This window comes from Galeopterus variegatus, unplaced genomic scaffold (assembly GCF_000696425.1).
Source record: "Galeopterus variegatus unplaced genomic scaffold, G_variegatus-3.0.2 Scaffold4670, whole genome shotgun sequence".
Lineage (NCBI taxonomy): Eukaryota > Metazoa > Chordata > Mammalia > Dermoptera > Cynocephalidae > Galeopterus > Galeopterus variegatus.
In genome coordinates, this window is record NW_007730781.1 from 87,429 (window position 1) to 105,866 (window position 18,438).

The 18,438-nt window shown below is 34.0% G+C and overlaps 1 protein-coding gene across 1 annotated transcript in view; it reads right to left on the reverse strand.

The window, feature by feature from the left end:
• Positions 1-5,286: 5,286 nt before the first annotated feature.
• HOOK1 (hook microtubule-tethering protein 1) overlaps positions 5,287-18,438 on the reverse strand; it is a 56,470-nt gene continuing 43,318 nt past the window's right edge. Inside the window, exons 15-22 of the mRNA XM_008588086.1 lie at positions 18,077-18,217; positions 16,057-16,150; positions 14,121-14,155; positions 13,493-13,575; positions 12,748-12,848; positions 9,514-9,615; positions 7,143-7,211; positions 5,287-5,466 (exon numbers count right to left, since the gene is read on the reverse strand). Of these exons, the coding sequence (XP_008586308.1) occupies positions 5,296-5,466; positions 7,143-7,211; positions 9,514-9,615; positions 12,748-12,848; positions 13,493-13,575; positions 14,121-14,155; positions 16,057-16,150; positions 18,077-18,217 (796 nt within the window). The 3' untranslated portion in view covers positions 5,287-5,295. The remainder of the gene's footprint in view (positions 5,467-7,142; positions 7,212-9,513; positions 9,616-12,747; positions 12,849-13,492; positions 13,576-14,120; positions 14,156-16,056; positions 16,151-18,076; positions 18,218-18,438) is intronic.

Consider the following 18,438-nt stretch of genomic DNA (forward strand, 5'->3'; position numbering starts at 1 on the left):
GTAGAGACCGGTCCACTCACTGGCTGAGCGTGGTGCGGGCGCGACACCGAGGGTAGTGATCCCGTTGCCGGCTGTGGTACGGGTGCGACACCGAGGGTTGCGATCCCGTTGCCAGCAGCGGTACGGGCACGACACTGAGGGTTGCGATCCCGTTACCGGTCACGAAAAAAAGACAAAAAAAAAAAGGAAAAAAAAAAAAAACACTTCTCACGCAAAAAGGCTAGGCCTAGATGAATTAACTGATGAATTTTGCTAAATGTCTACAGAATTAACACCAATCTAGTCGGCTTAAGAATCCAACTGCAGCTCTATTCCTAAGCATGACAGTGTGCCAGTGTGATGTCTGAAAGTTTCACTTCACTACATTCTATGATCCCATGTCTCCTGGAATGTGTACATTCTCAAGCTAGACACCTAGAACAGAGCTATTCAATAGACTTTTTTGTGGTGATAGAAATGTTCTGTGTCTGCATTGTACAATACTGTAGCCACTAGCCATGTGTGGCTACAGAGCTTTTCAAATGTGGCTACAGTGTCTCAGGGAACACAATTTAATTTTAATTAAAATTTATGTTAAATATCCCATGTGGCTGGCAGCTACCATACTGGTTGGGGCATGTTTAGAACCTTTAATCACTTAGTGAACTAGTCACAAAATAAAGTGATGTTAGTTGGGGCAGCAATTATTGTACAGTTCAGAAAGTTAAACTTCTAGAATCATGGTCTTCAGGGATCACGGGGATAAACCTAAAGTGGGACAGGACTTCACTTCTGTCTCCATCCTTGCATATCTGGCACATTAACCTCATTCATATGACCATTAAACAGTATTTATTGAGCACCCATTAACACCAAAAGAAACCTTTCCAAAACATGCTCTAAGAACACGGAATACCTGCACCTTCCTAAAAATCTATTTCACAACTCACTTTGACAAATCCATGTAGATTGGAAAATAAGTTAGGACGCTAGAAGAAAGACACCCCCGAATAAAATAGCTTTACAAAACAGCTTAAACAGAGAAACTCGGGCTGGAAGTCTACAGTTGCTTTTGCTAAATGGTGACTTCAGGGACCCAAGTTTCACATTCATCATTGTTCAGCTGTCCCTGAGGGTTGCTTCAGACACATGGCATTCTAGATGGTGAGGGGAAAAGAACTAGGGAGGGCACGCCCATTGTTCACTCTGCACCTATCACTACCATTCATATCATACTAGCCAGAGCTTAGTTACATGGCCCCACCTAGCTACAGGGAAGTACTGGGAAGTACAGTTTGGGTTATTTTCTCCCTGAATTATAATGTAACAAGCTAAAATGTGGGGTTCTATTACTAAAGGAAGAAGAGGAGAATGAATATTGAGAGATAAGTAGCAGTTTCTGAAATTAAATCACCCTAAAATGTTCTGGATTCCACATGAATGCAAGATGTTTTACATTCCAGGAGTGAAACTGGAGACATAAAAGAACACACCCCCAAATTACTTTTATACATCTTTTCATTCACAAAAAATTTAAAGGAAAAACAAAATTAGAAGAATTAATGCAATTATTTTTTCTTTACCAATCTAAATATTTTCAGTCCTTTATTTAAAGCAGCAAAGAAATGTGCATATGTGCCCACTAAAAATCTGTCATAACCTACAGACACAGAAGCAGAAAGCTTATTTACTTAAAACATCTCACAACTATTATATTGTATTGGACAATCATTTATTTAAAATAATATCCTAAATACTTACAAAAATAAATCAAATATTGCTTCTATTTTTCAAGTGTCAAAGTCTTTGCCATAGAAAATAGAAAGGACCTCTTATAAACTAAACATTACATTTAAGCTACATCAAGTTTAATAACTGCACACTATTTTCTTTTATGGTTTGTGCTTTACAAATTTCCAAACTACTACTTCGCAATGTACAGATTCACAATAAGAATGTATGCATACAACCATATGCACACATTTTTACATAGGGATGTTTCTCATTAAATATACATATAGAAAACCTAACACAGACAGTACTATGGCCTAACAACCCTCCCCACCCCCATGCCCCTCCAGAAAAAACAGGTGTGGATGTGGAAGTATTATCTAACATTCAAATTAGCACTCCATTTACCAAAGATGATGACCTTCAGTGAGTGATACTCAGTGTAATATTTCTAGACATTAATTCTTAATCTATACTAAATCATTAGACAGCCTTACTCATTGAAAAAATAGAGTAAACTTCAAATATTTCTTAATACCTTAAGTTAATCTCAGGATAAATATCACTGTCATATGTACACACTATTTTAAAAAGAGAAAGGAATATTAATCTTAGAGTGAATGCTCAAAGTTAAAGATCATTTCCAAATTAGTCTGTGGTTTCCTTTATAGTCACTGTGACATTCAATTCCTTATCAAATAGATAAATGCTGAATATCTCTTCCATGGTATATGCATTCAAGCCTCCCTCATAAAATGTGTATAAATCATAGTTCATGATGAAATATTTATAATTCTTTACCACCCACAGGGTGTTAATCTCACTTACATTAACCAGATGTGGAAAAGAATCTCACTTCTGATCAGTTCCTGAATTTCTATATAATTAATCACAATAATACAGAACTTTAAATTATATTAGACTTGTATAAATAGTTATATATCAAATATTTAAAATTCTACTTCTTCAACTAGAAAAATGATAAATCAGAAAATTTGCTTTTTCTCTATTAAGAAAAAAAGGCTTATATTTTTATTTAGAAATTGAATTATTTAGAAATTCCAAATATAATAATTAAAAATTTATAAGCAATTGAATTGCGAGAACACTAATTTATTGAAATTTGTGTTTTACAATAAATTCCATTAAAAGGGAGCTTGAAGAGCTTGTAAAATCTCAATTATAAGAATGTAGAAACACCAAAGGGGCAGATGTTTTCATTGACCAAAATACCGTAACATTTAGAAAACTTTAAATAGCATGCTAAAATATTTTCAAAGGCTTATTTCATTTCACCAGAGGACATAGGCAAGCAGACACTACAAGAATATATGAAAACGTGAACCAACAATATAATTGCAACAGTAAAAACCATCAAAATCTAAGAGGTAGTCAACAGAAGTAACCCTGATAAAACAAAATATCCTGACAGATGCTCCCTAATCTCAGAGAACCAAATGCAGTAAGAAATTCTTGTATTTTCAGTGATTAAAAATAATTGCTGGGCTAGAATCCCAAAACCAGGCATCTAAACGAATAATACTGTAAATGGAACAATACTCATATTTGCAAAGAAAGGCTAAGAATAAAATCTAGACCGCAAATCTGGTCTGCAAGCCAAATCTGGCCTACCACCTTAAATAAAATGACGTTTTATTTAAACATAGCCACACCCATTTTGTTTACACATTGTATATGACTGCTTTCATACTACAATGGCAGAGTGGAGTACTCTGTATCAGAGATCACGTAGCCTGGAAACTCTAAAATATTACCAAAATATTCACTATCTGTCCTTTCACAGAAAGTTTGCTGACCCTGGTCTAGACATACTGCTGACAGGTATGTATTTGTTGAACAGCACTGAAAAAATTGACTATGGTTGACACAACATAAGGTATTCAACTATATGGAATGAAGATGTTTATGTCAAAATTGAATTCCTTTTTATATGTGAAATAGTTCTAACATCTTTTTATTTTTGTGTTCTAATATCAAAGAATATTCCAAGTAAGAAGATTTAGTATGGCACTGCCCAATACAACTTTCTGCAATGATGGAAATATAATCATGAACCACATAACAACCTTTCAGTCAATGACAGATCACATATACGATGGTGGGCCCATAGATTATAATGGAGGTGAAAAATTTGTATTGCCTAGTGACATCACAGCTGTTGTAAGGTCGTAGTGCAAGACATTACTCGTGTGTTTGTAGTGAGGCTGGCTAGGAGCAACAGGCTATACCATATAGCCTAGGTGTACAGTAGGTTATATCATCTAGGTTTGTGTCAGTATACTCTGTGACATTTGCACAACGACGAAATAACCTAATGATGCATTTCTCAGAATGTGTCCCTGTTGTTAAGCAATGCATGACCGTATTCTATATCTGCACTGTCCAATACAGTAGCCGCTAGCCACATATGGCTACCAAGCATCTGAAATGTGGCTGGTGCAACCAAGAAACAAAATTTTTAGTTCTAATTAATTTAATTTATACTGCCACATGTGTCTTATGGCTACAATATTGGACGGCACAGATGTAGCACAACAACAAAATTTCAAAGTGGTGACTTTTAAAAATGACCCTCAGAAATAGAAAGCAACACCTTTGAAAATAAATACTTTGGGCAGAAATGAACTGAACACTACAAATCCAACATAAGACAAACTCCTTTCTCAGTAAACAAAATCAAACTGATCCCATGTTGTGTCATCACTGCAACATCTCTTTTCAGTGAAGAGGCAAAACTATTATACAGTGATGCATCTTTTTTTAGTAGAAGCCATGACAATTTTATGCTTAAAATCAATCATTGATCCTCATTAATTACATTAAAGAGTATGTGGACATTTCACACAAAGTATATATTTTTAGCTTGCTTTCTATCAGAAAGTCACCTCTCACAAATGTCAGTTTACTTCCCACCCTTAACATTTCAACCATGCTGTCCAGAAGCCCTTGTTTTATAGTAGGTACATATGAGAACTATTACCTCTACAGAATCTACAAAATTTCCAACTAGTCACTTTTACTATTGCAGTCATTCCAATAGTTAAATCTTCCAGGTGTTATATCTTCCATGACATGACAAAATATACGCATTCAGTGACAGAATTAGAGGACAGATGTAAAACCCTGCATGTATCAAATCAATCATCCTTGTATAGTACTCTATGTGCCTACCCTAAGACTATTTTCATAAGGACCAAAAAAAAAAAAAAAAAAAACCACCAAATCTAGAAACATTTTAAAATTACATATTACTGGTTACATATTTCAAGTTACTGGTACAACTGAAAACATTTAATGTCCATTTGAAATTATAATACTCTCAAAAGACAAATGTTTGCTTGAGATGTGTGCCTAATTACGTCTTCCAATTATTCAAATGTGCTCTCCCAGAGAGAGAGCTAATTCTATACTTTGTTTTCAAAGTCAGCTGGCAAAATTAATTTGATGCATTTTGATTTTAAAATAGCTGATAGTCAGCATCATAAACTTCTTTTTCAATCTGGTAGTTAGTTGAAAGTTATAAAATATTTTAAGGACACTTCTGTTTATGTTTTCTTTTGCAGTTTAATCAGATGTTGTAGCAGGAACTTTAACAGAGAGATTTCTTCTGGTGTTGGTGATGTGCCGTTGCTGTGCTAAGAAAGACCGTGCAGGAGTACATGCACCAGCGTCTTTGCAAGCACCACTGCCGCTCACAAGTCTAGATTCCATCCCCAGTTTCTGGAATGCTAGGCTCTGAACAAAAAAAATATATAAAAAACATGACTAAATATTTAGAGTTCACAAGTGCTTTTCACATATATAAAGCCATCTAACCCTCAAAACAATCTTTTATATAAAGCTGAGGTTTTCCTCATTTTTATAGAAGAAGATAAGCATTCAGAAGCTGATTAATCTGCACGTGATAATGCTAGTAAGAAGGCAGAAAACCCAGTTTCTTTATTTCAATCCACTAAACACGAAATCATTAAGAACTACTGTTCTTAAAATAATATGCTGGAATTAGGCTTAATTATAACAATAGATGAAAGTTCCAAGGCAAACTTTTGTGTTTGGGCCATCACTCCACCAGCTATGAGCAGACACAACACAAAAGAAGAGCTCAGATCAATGGTTCTTGAAGTATGGTGCCTGGATTAACAAGATTAACATCACTGGAAATTTGTTAAAAATGCAAATTTGGGGGTCTTACCAGACCTACTGAATCAGAAACTCTGCAGGTGAATCCAGCAGTTTGTGTTTTAACAAGTCTTCCGATGCATGCTAACATTTGAGAACCAGCAGTGTAGTCTGAACTTACTATCTATATTTTGATATGTACATGACAAATTACCGTAATTTTGGCTGTTGGGTTTCTTATAAGGAAAGTTATTACTCTCTCACTAGACCACATAACAGCACAATTTTAGTAAATTTAGCATAACTAGTAACTAGTATAGTGCATGGAATATAGTAGGTGCTCAACAAATACAGATTGAAAAATGAATAATGTATTATTTGGCTCTAACATCTTCACTGATTTATGTGTCAAAGGCCACAGAGGAACAAAGAAAATAATACAGTCTCTGATCTCAAGTAATATGACCAACTCATGAGGGAAGGTTCCAGGAATACCTCACACAGTTTCCTTCAAGGCTGTGCTAAATTAAGCCAGATTTTACCAAATAGAGAAAGGAGGAAAGGAGCACAGACAAAAAGTATGGTGGCCTGGAGGCAGGAGGCACGTCTGAGCAGGGACGACTAGTGCCACACGGTGAAGCATAGCACGCACATGCAGGGAGGCTGTCACTCAGTTTTCCCTCATTTTAAGTAAGAACAGATAGTGGTAGATAATGGCTAAATTATTATTTATTCCAGCCGATGAGAATAACCAAAAGTACCATAAATATCATGAAATGCTACTCTTGAAAACATCTCACTGATACTAAGCATGACAGAATAAAACACGTTTCAAATTACTATTATGCTATTTTCTCCTTAGAAGGACAGATAAAGACTATTATTGAAGAATATTCCCTGGATAAAGAACAAATAGAGTAAAGGACACACTGAGAGGCTTTAGAGGATGTTAAAATAAATATGAGGTACTAGAAGTGTTTAACTTTACATTACAGAGATATTTACATTTCTTCAGAAACCCTTTAGAAGCACAAATTAAATGAGGCACTTTAAAAAATATTTATGAATTTTTATGCCTACGCTTTCATGTGTATCATCTAAAGGTTGAATCATAAAATCAATTTAGTGGATTACTACCATCATTTCATAAAGGTAGCTTTTGTTTCAGTTATATATGTAAACATGTTATGTCCTGGTTTATGGTATACAACATTTCCTTTTGTTGTACCTGCTCAAAAAAGTTTGATAAACACTTTTATAAACATCCAGTCATTAGCTTAATTTCAACTCACCTTATTATACCAGGCAGACACAATGAGTTTTTCTTCATAATCACGGAATTTTGCTACTTTACATTCACTCTGAAAAAAGATATGAAGACAATTAAAATCCCAGAAATTACCCCAAATTACTAAAATAGAATCATTTCTTCACTAGGCTCACTGTTGAGAAAATCTGAAAAATGCATTTGTGAGGCAAATTAAGTAGTCAAAATGTAAAATGAACCATGTAGAAATGCATGCACAACACCTTTAGGAAAGAATAAGATTTGTGACTAGTAAATCTATTTCAGGAATTTTACTGATAGAACAGAGTGATTTAAACACACGCTCCCACATAAATCTAGTGATTCTCATGCTACTGCCCCCATATCTAGAGAAGTAACAACTGGCTTAGGAAATAAACTAGAGTTACACCTATGCAGGAGTCAAAACTAAAGAGCAGGAGGATGTAGTCAAAAATACCAGGAAAATCCTTTAAAATCACCTGTTAAGCTTAGCACAAATTCTTCTCTCTCAATTCTTGGTGGCCTGAATTCTAGATTCCCTGTGGTCATATTTACATGCCACCATAGATATCAACATTCTTTTCTTTAATACGGAATGATTAATACTCTAATTTTGCCATTCTGTTGAGCACCAGATATAGTTGGATCATATAAAAAATTATACCCTTGAAACAGTTGAATCCTTATTCAGCAAGATGCTCGTGACACACAAGCATATAGGAAAGAAGCCCCAAAGAGGGAGGGAAGACAGACAGAATAGCCTCTGCTATTTACATTGCATTTCTCCCTCTTCCTTTCTGCAGTGTGTGTATAGATGAATACACACAGAATAAACACCACATGCTGTGACTTAAGTTTTTCTTCAGAGCCCTACAGTTAGAGGCATGATTTGGTCATCGTACTTGTTGGGGATCAACATTTCAAACATCAACAATGGTGTATGTTCTCACTGTCTCTCACTAAGAAGTAAACAGAGCAACTTAGATTTCAGAGATTACTTAGTCCAAATTTCATTATTTTAGAGATGAGGAGATTGAGGACCAGTGAGGAGAGGTGACAACTTTAAGAAGTTACCAATAAAGCTGTAATTCTGCCCTCTGGTTTATGTAAGATTTAATGCTGGGGGTAAGGTGACATAAGATATGGCCTTCAAAACACCCTGACATACGCCAAAAAGAAAACCAATGCTGTTGTGGGATGAATTCATGAGTTCAAACTACACGGACTCACTATAGAGAGATAACTACCTTTGACTATGGAATAAAGGGAAAGTTTTATAGAGAAAGAGACATTTGAGTTGGATCTGGAAAAACAGCATCTCTTCAGACAGATATCCCTACCCAGTACTTTTTACAACACATGACATGAACAAGCACCAATAGCAAGCACACATCAAGGTGCTGTGTACTCTGGACATAGGGAGGAGAGGGTGTTAAAGTCTTTAAACAAAAATATTTCCACCCCCATCCATCCATACCTACTTGCTCAGAAATAATACCAAGAAAAAGATATAAGAGTAGAAAGTGTTTCTATGAGATATAACATTCCTGTTTAATTCAGAAAGAAACCAACTATCATTTATGAGAATTTTAAAGCCACTGTGTAAAACCCAACATGGCTCTGCAATTATGCTTATGTTATTAAAGGGAAGTATATACTGACTTGAAGAATAGCATCAAATCTCATCACAATATTGAAAATAGCAGTTTTCTAAAACACTTTGTGAAAGAAACTAGAACATGCTAAGAATACACAATTCCACACTGACATACTTACCTGAGCTCACAACAATGATATGACCATTAGTACAAAACATACCTCTAAAATTTAAAGATTCAGCTAACTGATGAGAGCAAGCCACTACTACTATAACTATGCATGGTTAAAAACCAAAATTACTATTTTAGCTCAGGGGTTTACTGGGATTCTGTGAGTACTTCCTTCTCCCAGAAATTCCAACTAAGTTTGTTTAGGTGCAGTGAGAAATAGGAAGATAAGAAGTCTGGTTAATTTAGTGAACACAGTACCTTTACTAAAAGGTAAGCTCAGATTTTTTTTTTTTTTTTTTTTTTTTTCTGAATGAAATCAGATCTGCATAATTTTAAGAGGCACATTACATAGCAGGACTCTATTAGAAAGCAAGAATATCCATATGATCAGCTATTAGAGAGGGAGAGAGATACAATGCAGCCTATAAACAGGGTATATAAACGGTACAGAGACCAATCTAGTTGGCTGGTGAAATGCTTTGTAATAAACATACTGAGTGCTAAAACATGACATTTCTAACTTGATCATTAATAGCAAATACATGACAGCAATTAATTACCAGAATTCCACAGAATAATTAAGAGGAAATAATATGGAAGTTTTACCTCCAGAATCTCAATTCTTCTCTCTTTCTCTGCCAACTGCTTTCTAAGTAGCATTATTTCAGCTGATGCTGGATTTAATTTGGGATCTAATGTTTTTATTACCTGTTTAAAGAAAAAATATTTATGTTCACTTTATCTTTCAAAGTATGGAAAACATAAGAACATATTCTATAAAAGCTGAGTAAGTAAAGTAGAAAATTATCCACAAAATGATCCAGAAGCTAACTGCAGCTTGATTTTCAATCTAATTGGAATAACAAAAATAACTTATTCTACAGACAAGAAATGGTATAAAAATTCAGTAAGAAGATGGGAAGATCCCCATCCCAAAATCAAATTTCCCTTCTCTAAGTCTCAGTACTCAGAGAGTTATTTAGCCTTTTCGGTGCTCAAGCTTTGGGCACCGAGGTCTTGAAATAATCCTTTCCACATTTATATAATCTGAGAATTAAAAAATAAATTAAAAAAAATAAATTAAAAAAAATAAATTCAGTAACTCTGGGGGAACTTGCTAATTTTACAAAGTAAGAGTAATACACAAAAAAATAAATTCTTGGCAATAATCTTTTTTACTGTCATTATCCAGTCAGATGTAATTCAGTAGTGCTCAAGCTTTGGGCACCGAGGTCTTGAAATAATCCTTTCCACATTTATATAACCTGAGAATTAAAAAATAAATTAAAAAAAATAAATTCAGTAACTCTGGGGGAACTTGCTAATTTTACAAAGTAAGAGTAATACACAAAAAATAAATTCTTGGCAATAATCTTTTTTACTGTCATTATCCAGTCAGATGTAATTCAGTACATAAAATCCATATAATAGATGCTGCCAATTTTATCTGCAAATGGTAGAGTGGCTCAATCACATTTATGTAAATTACTAGAAGTTGGGTAAAAAAGAGTTGTTTGATCACAGTGTAGTAAAGAGACTGAGTTAAACTATGTAGATAGTATTCTGTTAGGAAACCAGTTCGGAAATGTCAGATATAAATTATAAGCAAAAACTACAAATTTCCAATAATAGGAACACGTGCTTAGGAAAATGTCATTTATACTTATGGGGTAAACAAAAAAGACTAGGAGGTAATATATAAAATTACTGTGGTTCATTCATTTATTTAAAAACCATTTACTGAGTGTCAGCTATGTGGCAGACACTGTGGCAAACGGGACTCAGCAATTTATGAGAGACATGGCACCTGCCCTCATGGAGTTCACATCATAAGAGCAGAACACATTAAAGAATTTAAATTATAATTTAATTCCAGAGAATAAATTATAATTTATTATCTCTAAGTGATAGAAGCCATGGCTGTAACTTTTTCATATTTTCTGACTTTTCTACAATGGACATACAATGCTGTTATTTCAACCAGTGTTTCAACCACTGTTTTACCCTCCCCCTCCCACCCCACTCCCTCACTGCATAATGTTAGGAGAAAAACAAAGAAATCATGTTTATCATAGCAAGCAACTGTCTTTTAAACGATAATAGTCAATGATGGTGAGAATATGGTATTCATTGTTCTTGCTTTGTCCCATTAGTTATCATCCTTTTAGAATGTTATTTAGAAATACATACCAAGTGTTTTATTAAAATGGTCTTATCCTTTGACCCAGTAATTCCATTTCTAGGGAACAAGGTTAAGATAATACACCAAAATAAGGGGAAAGATTTCTGTATAAATACATTGCCTACAGTCATATTTCTGGGAGCAAAAAAAGAAAAGAAATTGGAAACAAACTATTTTCAACAAAAGGATAATGATTAAGTAAACTATGATACACCCCACACAAGTGAATATTATGTAGGTATATTTTACTTTTGCAGTCTGCTCCTTAAGTGTAGTGTCCATCTTGTTCATTGCTATATTCCCAGTACTTAGCATAGTAGGTGCTCAATAAATATTAAATTATAGTTCTACAACATGAGGAAATGATGATTACTTTAAGTTTAAAATACAATATATTGTGTGTGTGTTATGATAACTAATCATGGAGAAAATATGCATAAAAAGATGCCTTGTTAAGAAAATTCACCAAAATGTTAATGCACTTGTTTCTGGGAACCTTTCTATATTTATATTTTCTACTATAAGCATTTATACTGTTTTAACTGGAAGAAACTTAACTGTGGCACAGACTCACTGCATTTTTACCCAGCCTATTTCCCTTTCCTTCTAAATCTATTTTACCTTTCCTTACTAAGCTTATTCTTTCCACATCTATGTCCCTTTCCTTCCTCCTCAGAAGTTGGGTGTGGCCACTTGCCTGAGTTCTGCCACTGAAATGGGAGTGATTTATGCCTTTTCCAGGCCTAATCCACTACATGTCTTCTATGCAATCTGCCATCTTTCCTCATCTACTAACTGGACAGTGTCAAGTGAACCTGAGACTCTTATGTTGAAGAGGACAGAGCCTCTATCAGCTTGAGACTCTGAATGACTGCATGGAGCAGAGCTCCTTTCCCACTCATGATTGGGCTGAATGTGATCAAGAAGAAAACTTGTTAGGACATGAGATTTTGGGGTTCATCTGTTTCTGCAGATACTGTTTATGACTTAATTAGTAAATATCAGATGAAATTTAAATATAAAAAAGGCAGTCAGTGTTTTAAAGCTTCACTGTAAAATTCTCTTCTTTCATTCAGTAAATAGAAAAGAGTACATTAACATTCTCTGAGAGAGAACATTTATATATGGTAGTCATGGAAATAAAAGATGAAAACAGTACTCACAGATATTTAAGAAAAAGTATAAAATAAGAAAAAAGAATGTAGTCAGAATAATGTTTAACTATAATGCTAAGACAATTTTAAACAAGTTTAAAAAACTAAATTTTCAGAAAATGTAAAATGTTCATTTTGCTAAGATTCTAGCAAAACTTATTCTTAGCAAATCTACTAAGATTCTAGAAAATAAAAATTATAGGCCCATTTTGCTAAGAGATGAAGATTGCATAAATTATAGCAGTCACTTTCCTACTGAAGATACTACAGTCAATGTTTAAACTGTCCCTATAAGCTATGTGTTTATTTCATCTGACACTGATGAGGGAGACTGAGAATATAAGGAATAGTGTGGAGACTGTCCAGTAACCTGACAGACAAAGCAAGACGGTCACGAGCAAAGTGACTGAATATAGATACAAAAATAGCAGTACAATCACGTGATACAGGCCTAATGAGAACACCGTCCACAAAGGCTTGAGCTCAGGAAGATAAGACACTCACATTTCGAGCTTTCTCTAAGTACATTTTATATCTTTCCTCCATCGCTTTCATATCTTCATCTTTCTTCTGAAGAGCAGCTTCAAGTTCACTGATCTTTTGTGCTATTAGTGAAAATAAAATAAACATGACGAATTACTGCCTATTTAAAATACTCCATCCTCACAGGAAGTTAGATTTATCAAATTCATTTTCTAAAGACTGATGACAGCTTAAAAGAAAATCGTTTTATTTATTCTTTGTAATGAATTCTTATCTAAAACTTTCGAACTACAATCAATATACATTGTTAATCATTTTTTGTCTATTTAAAAAAATCTATAATCTGCTTTATCTAGATATTTTTCTCCTTTCTATCAAGTATTTCAATAAGCAAATATACCTTACAATGTAAGCATAACCACAATAGAAATTAAAGCATTATTTCTACATAACGTTTTGAAGTACATTTTAATATGATTTGAGATAATTATTTTATTCTTACCTACTTTAGCACATTTCCATAGTATTAATTCTATTATATTTTACAATGTTTGATACTCCTATATATCAATCAGTTCACTTAATTTACACTTTTTTGCTTTAAGATTAGACCATTTATTAATGACTTCACCACTAAAAATTATCATGTTCTTATTTGCAATGTATGTATCTACCCACTCTGCACTTATACATAGTTCTTACATCCTTCAACTAAAAAGGGCAAGTCCTTAGATATAGTCTGATCCAAGTTTTTATAAATACCTACCATTTTGATTTATATCTGGCTGAAGATCTTCAATGAGCTCTTGTTTCTTCTGTAATTCTTCATGGACCTCTGTTAGTTTTTCCCTAAGTAGTGGAAAGAGCATGGTGGAGCTTGGAGTCAAACAGACCTAAAAGGGGTAACTGGTCCCTGACATATAACATTTGTGAATTTTGGGCAAGTCCCTTTCTGATCCCTAGCTTCCTCATCTGTGAAATGAGAACAATACCTGCCTAAACATAGGGGTTGTTATGAGCATGTGAACTGCCTGGCACGTGGTGGGTGCCAAAAATGTTAAACTGTTTCCCTCACCACTCTCACTTCTTACGAAACTAAAAAGAAATATTTTATAGGTTTAATATCCCACATAATCTAGTTATGATAGTTGTCTGCTTCATTAAACTCTTCAAATGATATCATTAGCAACTGAGAAATGTAGGAGTCTGGGATGGCTGGCAGACAGGCTGAACATTTAGCATGTTTTTCTTTTCACTTTTTGGTGGCAGTGGTGAATATTCACTAGCATCAGGGTATTTGCTTTTATAAACAAAGTCAGAAAAGGTAATTAATTTTAGAAGCTTTTACAACCCTTCCCCTCTCATACTTGAAATGAAATATCAGATTTACTTACATATGAGCTTCCAACTTCTGCTTTAATTTGCTGGACTATAAAATTAAAAAAAGTTGCTGTAAGATGACTGTATTGACAAAGGTAAATTTTCCAGACATCTAAATCTCTTTACCTCCTTTGGAAGATGTACTATGTAAAATTATAAATGTCTTTAAAATCTGTGTTTCTAATACCATACTGTTAAAAGCTTAAAATTTTAAATTAGCAGAGTCATACAGCAGAAGCATACTGGGCCCATAAAAGAACAAAATTTTAGCTATTTTTTTTTTACTTCAAATGGGAAAAGAAAGGAGAATAGAAAATGAAATAAGGAAGACTACAACAGCAGAAAGAAAAATAACTCATATTTCCAAATATAATGAAAATTAAATTTAGTCTTGAAGAAAAATAGCAAATGCAAGCTGAATGTGATATATTGAGGAGTATCAAACATTTAAACATCTAAATAATCATTTTATTCAAAATACGAATTTTAAGATTTTAGGCCTTTGATGAGGTATAGACTTAAAGAACTAAAATAATCTCTATAATAAAACTTTATCATTATAAATGCAACATCTATAATATTAACTCCAAAATGAAGCAACTAGATTTTGTTAAAAGAAAATTTAAAAAATAAAATTTCTTCTTTTAAAAAACAGGAGTTTAAATTGCAATAGCAGTTCTGCATCTACTGAATTGCTGAGAATTTAAAATACATAATCTGAAATATAATTTGGACACTAATAGATTCAAAATAAAAAATAAAAAGAAATTTAAAACCTTTAAAACATTGCAATCCAAAATATACTCCCACAAATAGATCCCAAAGTATTCCCTAAAGTGACTTAAAAAAATATTTGTATTAGAGAGGTTACAATACCGTATATATGCACATATGAGATGCCGCCATGCATGAGACGATTTCTATTTTCCAAGCCCCCAGGGAAAAAAGAAAAGATCATATAAAGCATATAAAAGATAGAAAGGAAACACAACCTTTTCAATCTTCCTTTTCATCTCTTTACTTACTCTGCAGAGTTTCCTCCCTCATCAACACAGGGATAATTACCTAACATTCTCCCTAATCTCAATCATCAATCAATATCTCTCTAACACTCGTCTATAGCCGTACCTTTTTGTTGTTTTTTAAATTAAATACATCCCTCTTCCAATCACTATTTCTTTTCCTCTCCACACATAGAGATCAAACTACAGAAAAACTGCTAGGTAGATTCAGATCTCTTTTAAGTCCTTTTATCTCTTACCTCACAATACCTGCCATAGTTGTTTTTTAAATTAAATACATCCCTCTTCCAATCACTATTTCTTTTCCTCTCCACACACAGAGATCAAACTACAGAAAAATTGCTAGGTAGATTCAGATCTCTTTTAAGTCCTTTTATCTCTTACCTCACAATACCTGCCATAAAAAACTATTAGCAAATGGCAAGGACATGAGTCAGTGTGGAAGGAGGGAAGAAATACAGGGTAAAGTCTCTAAGACACATTGAAGTTTCTGTCCTTCAGAGGTTGGTATGATCCATTTCTTGAATGCTCTTTTGGTAGAAATTATTTTCTCATTCTCTATTTTCCTATTAGAATGTTTCCTCAAGGCTGACTGCTGATTATTCTCTCCTGGAATATTCCCAGGCTAGCCCTGTGGAATTCCAGCAGCATTGCGAAGGCCTCAATTGTCACTTGCTCTCAGTCAAGAATTATCATGAACTTAGGTGTAGTTGTTGAAGTAGGACAGATAGAAATCACGTTACAACATATATGGTCGATATAAAGGCTCCAAGTTGGCAAAATCACTGCATCTGTTATGCAGATATATACGGTATTTAAGGGTACCCTCAATGACAAGGGTAGCACCTTCAAATACAATATTTAGGCATCGATGCTATTTAAGAGAATCCATACACAGTAGAATTATTATAATTTCTAAGTTACTTACGCTTTCGCCTTCAGACTTGGAGTCTTGTTCCTGTAAAGACTTCTGGAGGTCCTCAATCTGCTGCTGCAATTCTCGGATGCGCTCTTTGCTCAGCCTATTGTGAGATGAAAGTATTTATTTATTTCTATTGAAAGTCAAAGCAGTTAAAGATCTGTAAAGGTGCATTCATGTAATTTTACTCAAAAAGATACATTTGGTAGCAATAACAAATACAGAACAATTATCTGTGACTAGTATAATAGTACAGTAGGCTACTTCTAAGGAATACTTTTAAAAAGATTTTTTTCCCTGAAAGTATATATGCTTACATTTAAAATTTAAAGGCACTTAACATTTTAGTGGTGAAAACATAACATTTCTGTACTGTACTCGCTGGTAGAAAAATGAGAAAACCAGCTCAATCTCCCCGCAGTTGTATTTTTAATGAATGGGAACTAGGTTTCTCTTTTCTGTTTCAGATTTCACAGTGTATTGGGAAAAGAGGAAGGTCTCCATTTTCCACCCATTTCATCATGGCTTTTTATTTAAGTTAAAGAGACTGGCACTAGCAACTAGTGCAGATTTTAACTTGGCAAAATCCCATTCTTTAAAACTCTGTTTAAGAGTTAACTCCACTGGAAGTTACCAGCAAGAGTTAGTACCTCTCCTTCTCCTCCTCTCCCCCCACCTTTCTCTCTCTGTAGCTATATACACACACATAAACATGTACACATGTATAATATTCTCACCTGAGTTACCAGCAAGAGTTAGTACCTCTCCTTCTCCTCCTCTCCCCCCACCTCTCTCTCTCTGTAGCTATATACACACACATAAACATGTACACATGTATAATATTCTCACCTGGCTATTGTAATACTCCACTGCTGCAGTTATCACATAATATAGTAATTATCTATTCACATGTCTATTGTCCTTTATTAATTCCCTAAAAATTGAAGCTTTGTATCTCCACTGCAAACAACTAGTACTGAACTGTACAGGATAGTAATATTTAATGGTCTCTTCAGAAACCTAAAATGTTATTCTTTTAACCATAGTTGATGTAACAGGATACATACAATTTTGAGAAAGACAAGCTTCAAGCGACTCTAAAATCTCTGGTGGTCTCAAAAGATCCAATAAAGATGAGATAAATAAATTCAAATACCCTTATAGTAAACGTGTCATTTATAAGAGGCAGGTTAGCACAGGGGTTAAGAGTAGAGACTCAAAAATCACACTGAAAGAGTTCAAACGTGGGATCCAAAACTTACTAGCTGCATAACATCTGGTAAGTTACTTAACCTCCCATATCTCAGCTTCCTTTTCCATAGAAAAGAGATCATCATAGTTAATATTTCCTAGAGTTATTGTGAGGCTTTACTAAGTTGATACCAAAAAGATGCTTAGAAAAGTACCTGGTACATAATAAGCACAATATAAATGTTATATATTTGTATTATTATTATAATTTTGAGCACCTCATTGGTACCAGATAAGTGCTCCATTTGCTCTAAGCACATTATCCGTGATCTTCTTAAAAACCTGCATTTATAGCTGAAGACATGGAGTGTGAGTTTAAGTGGCTTGCACAGAAACAAACAGTAAATAAGTTGAAGCAGAAGTGGGATTCATATTGGATTCCACAATCTATGTTCAATCTATGCACCAGACCACAATAGAAATCCAAACTGTCATTTACTCATGTATTAAATTTTCTGTTAATTGTGAAGATATCTATATGAAAGTCAAGAATAAGCGACCTGGTTAGCCAAGTCTGCTAAAAAATTCCACTAAAATGAATGGCGCCATCCATGCATTTTATAATAAGATTGAAATGAATCAACTGACTACTTTCATAGAGTGAAGCTTCTTTCACAGAGTGGTAAGAGACTGCTAGCAACAACAACAAAACATTCAAACTACTTCTAGATATTTCTGATTACTTTAAATACAAAAATATTTTCTACTTCCGTGAATCAAGATTTTGTGGCTAGGTAATTAAATCACCAAGATTTTCAATTATAAAGAAACACATCACCTTTGCTCAGTTTCCAACTCATTCATCTTGCGGTGCTTCTGTTCTAGCTGCTCCTGAAGTTCTTCGATACGTTCATTCTCAGTACCTTCCTGCTGTAAGCGAAGCATCTTATTTTCATGTTGCAGTCGAATAAACACTTCCCTGTTGTTGAAAAGCAAAACATTTTTAAATTTTAAAATGAGTCGTTACATTCTTTTTTAAAAAGAAATTCCTGCCGACTCTATAGCTATCATTTTAAAATGCAACTAAGACTTCTAAAAGCTTTTAAGAAAAAATTATGTACGCTGCAAGACATGTATGCTTCAAAAACAAGTAGTAAATTTTTAAAGGGACCAGTATAGGAACATGTTATATATCACTAC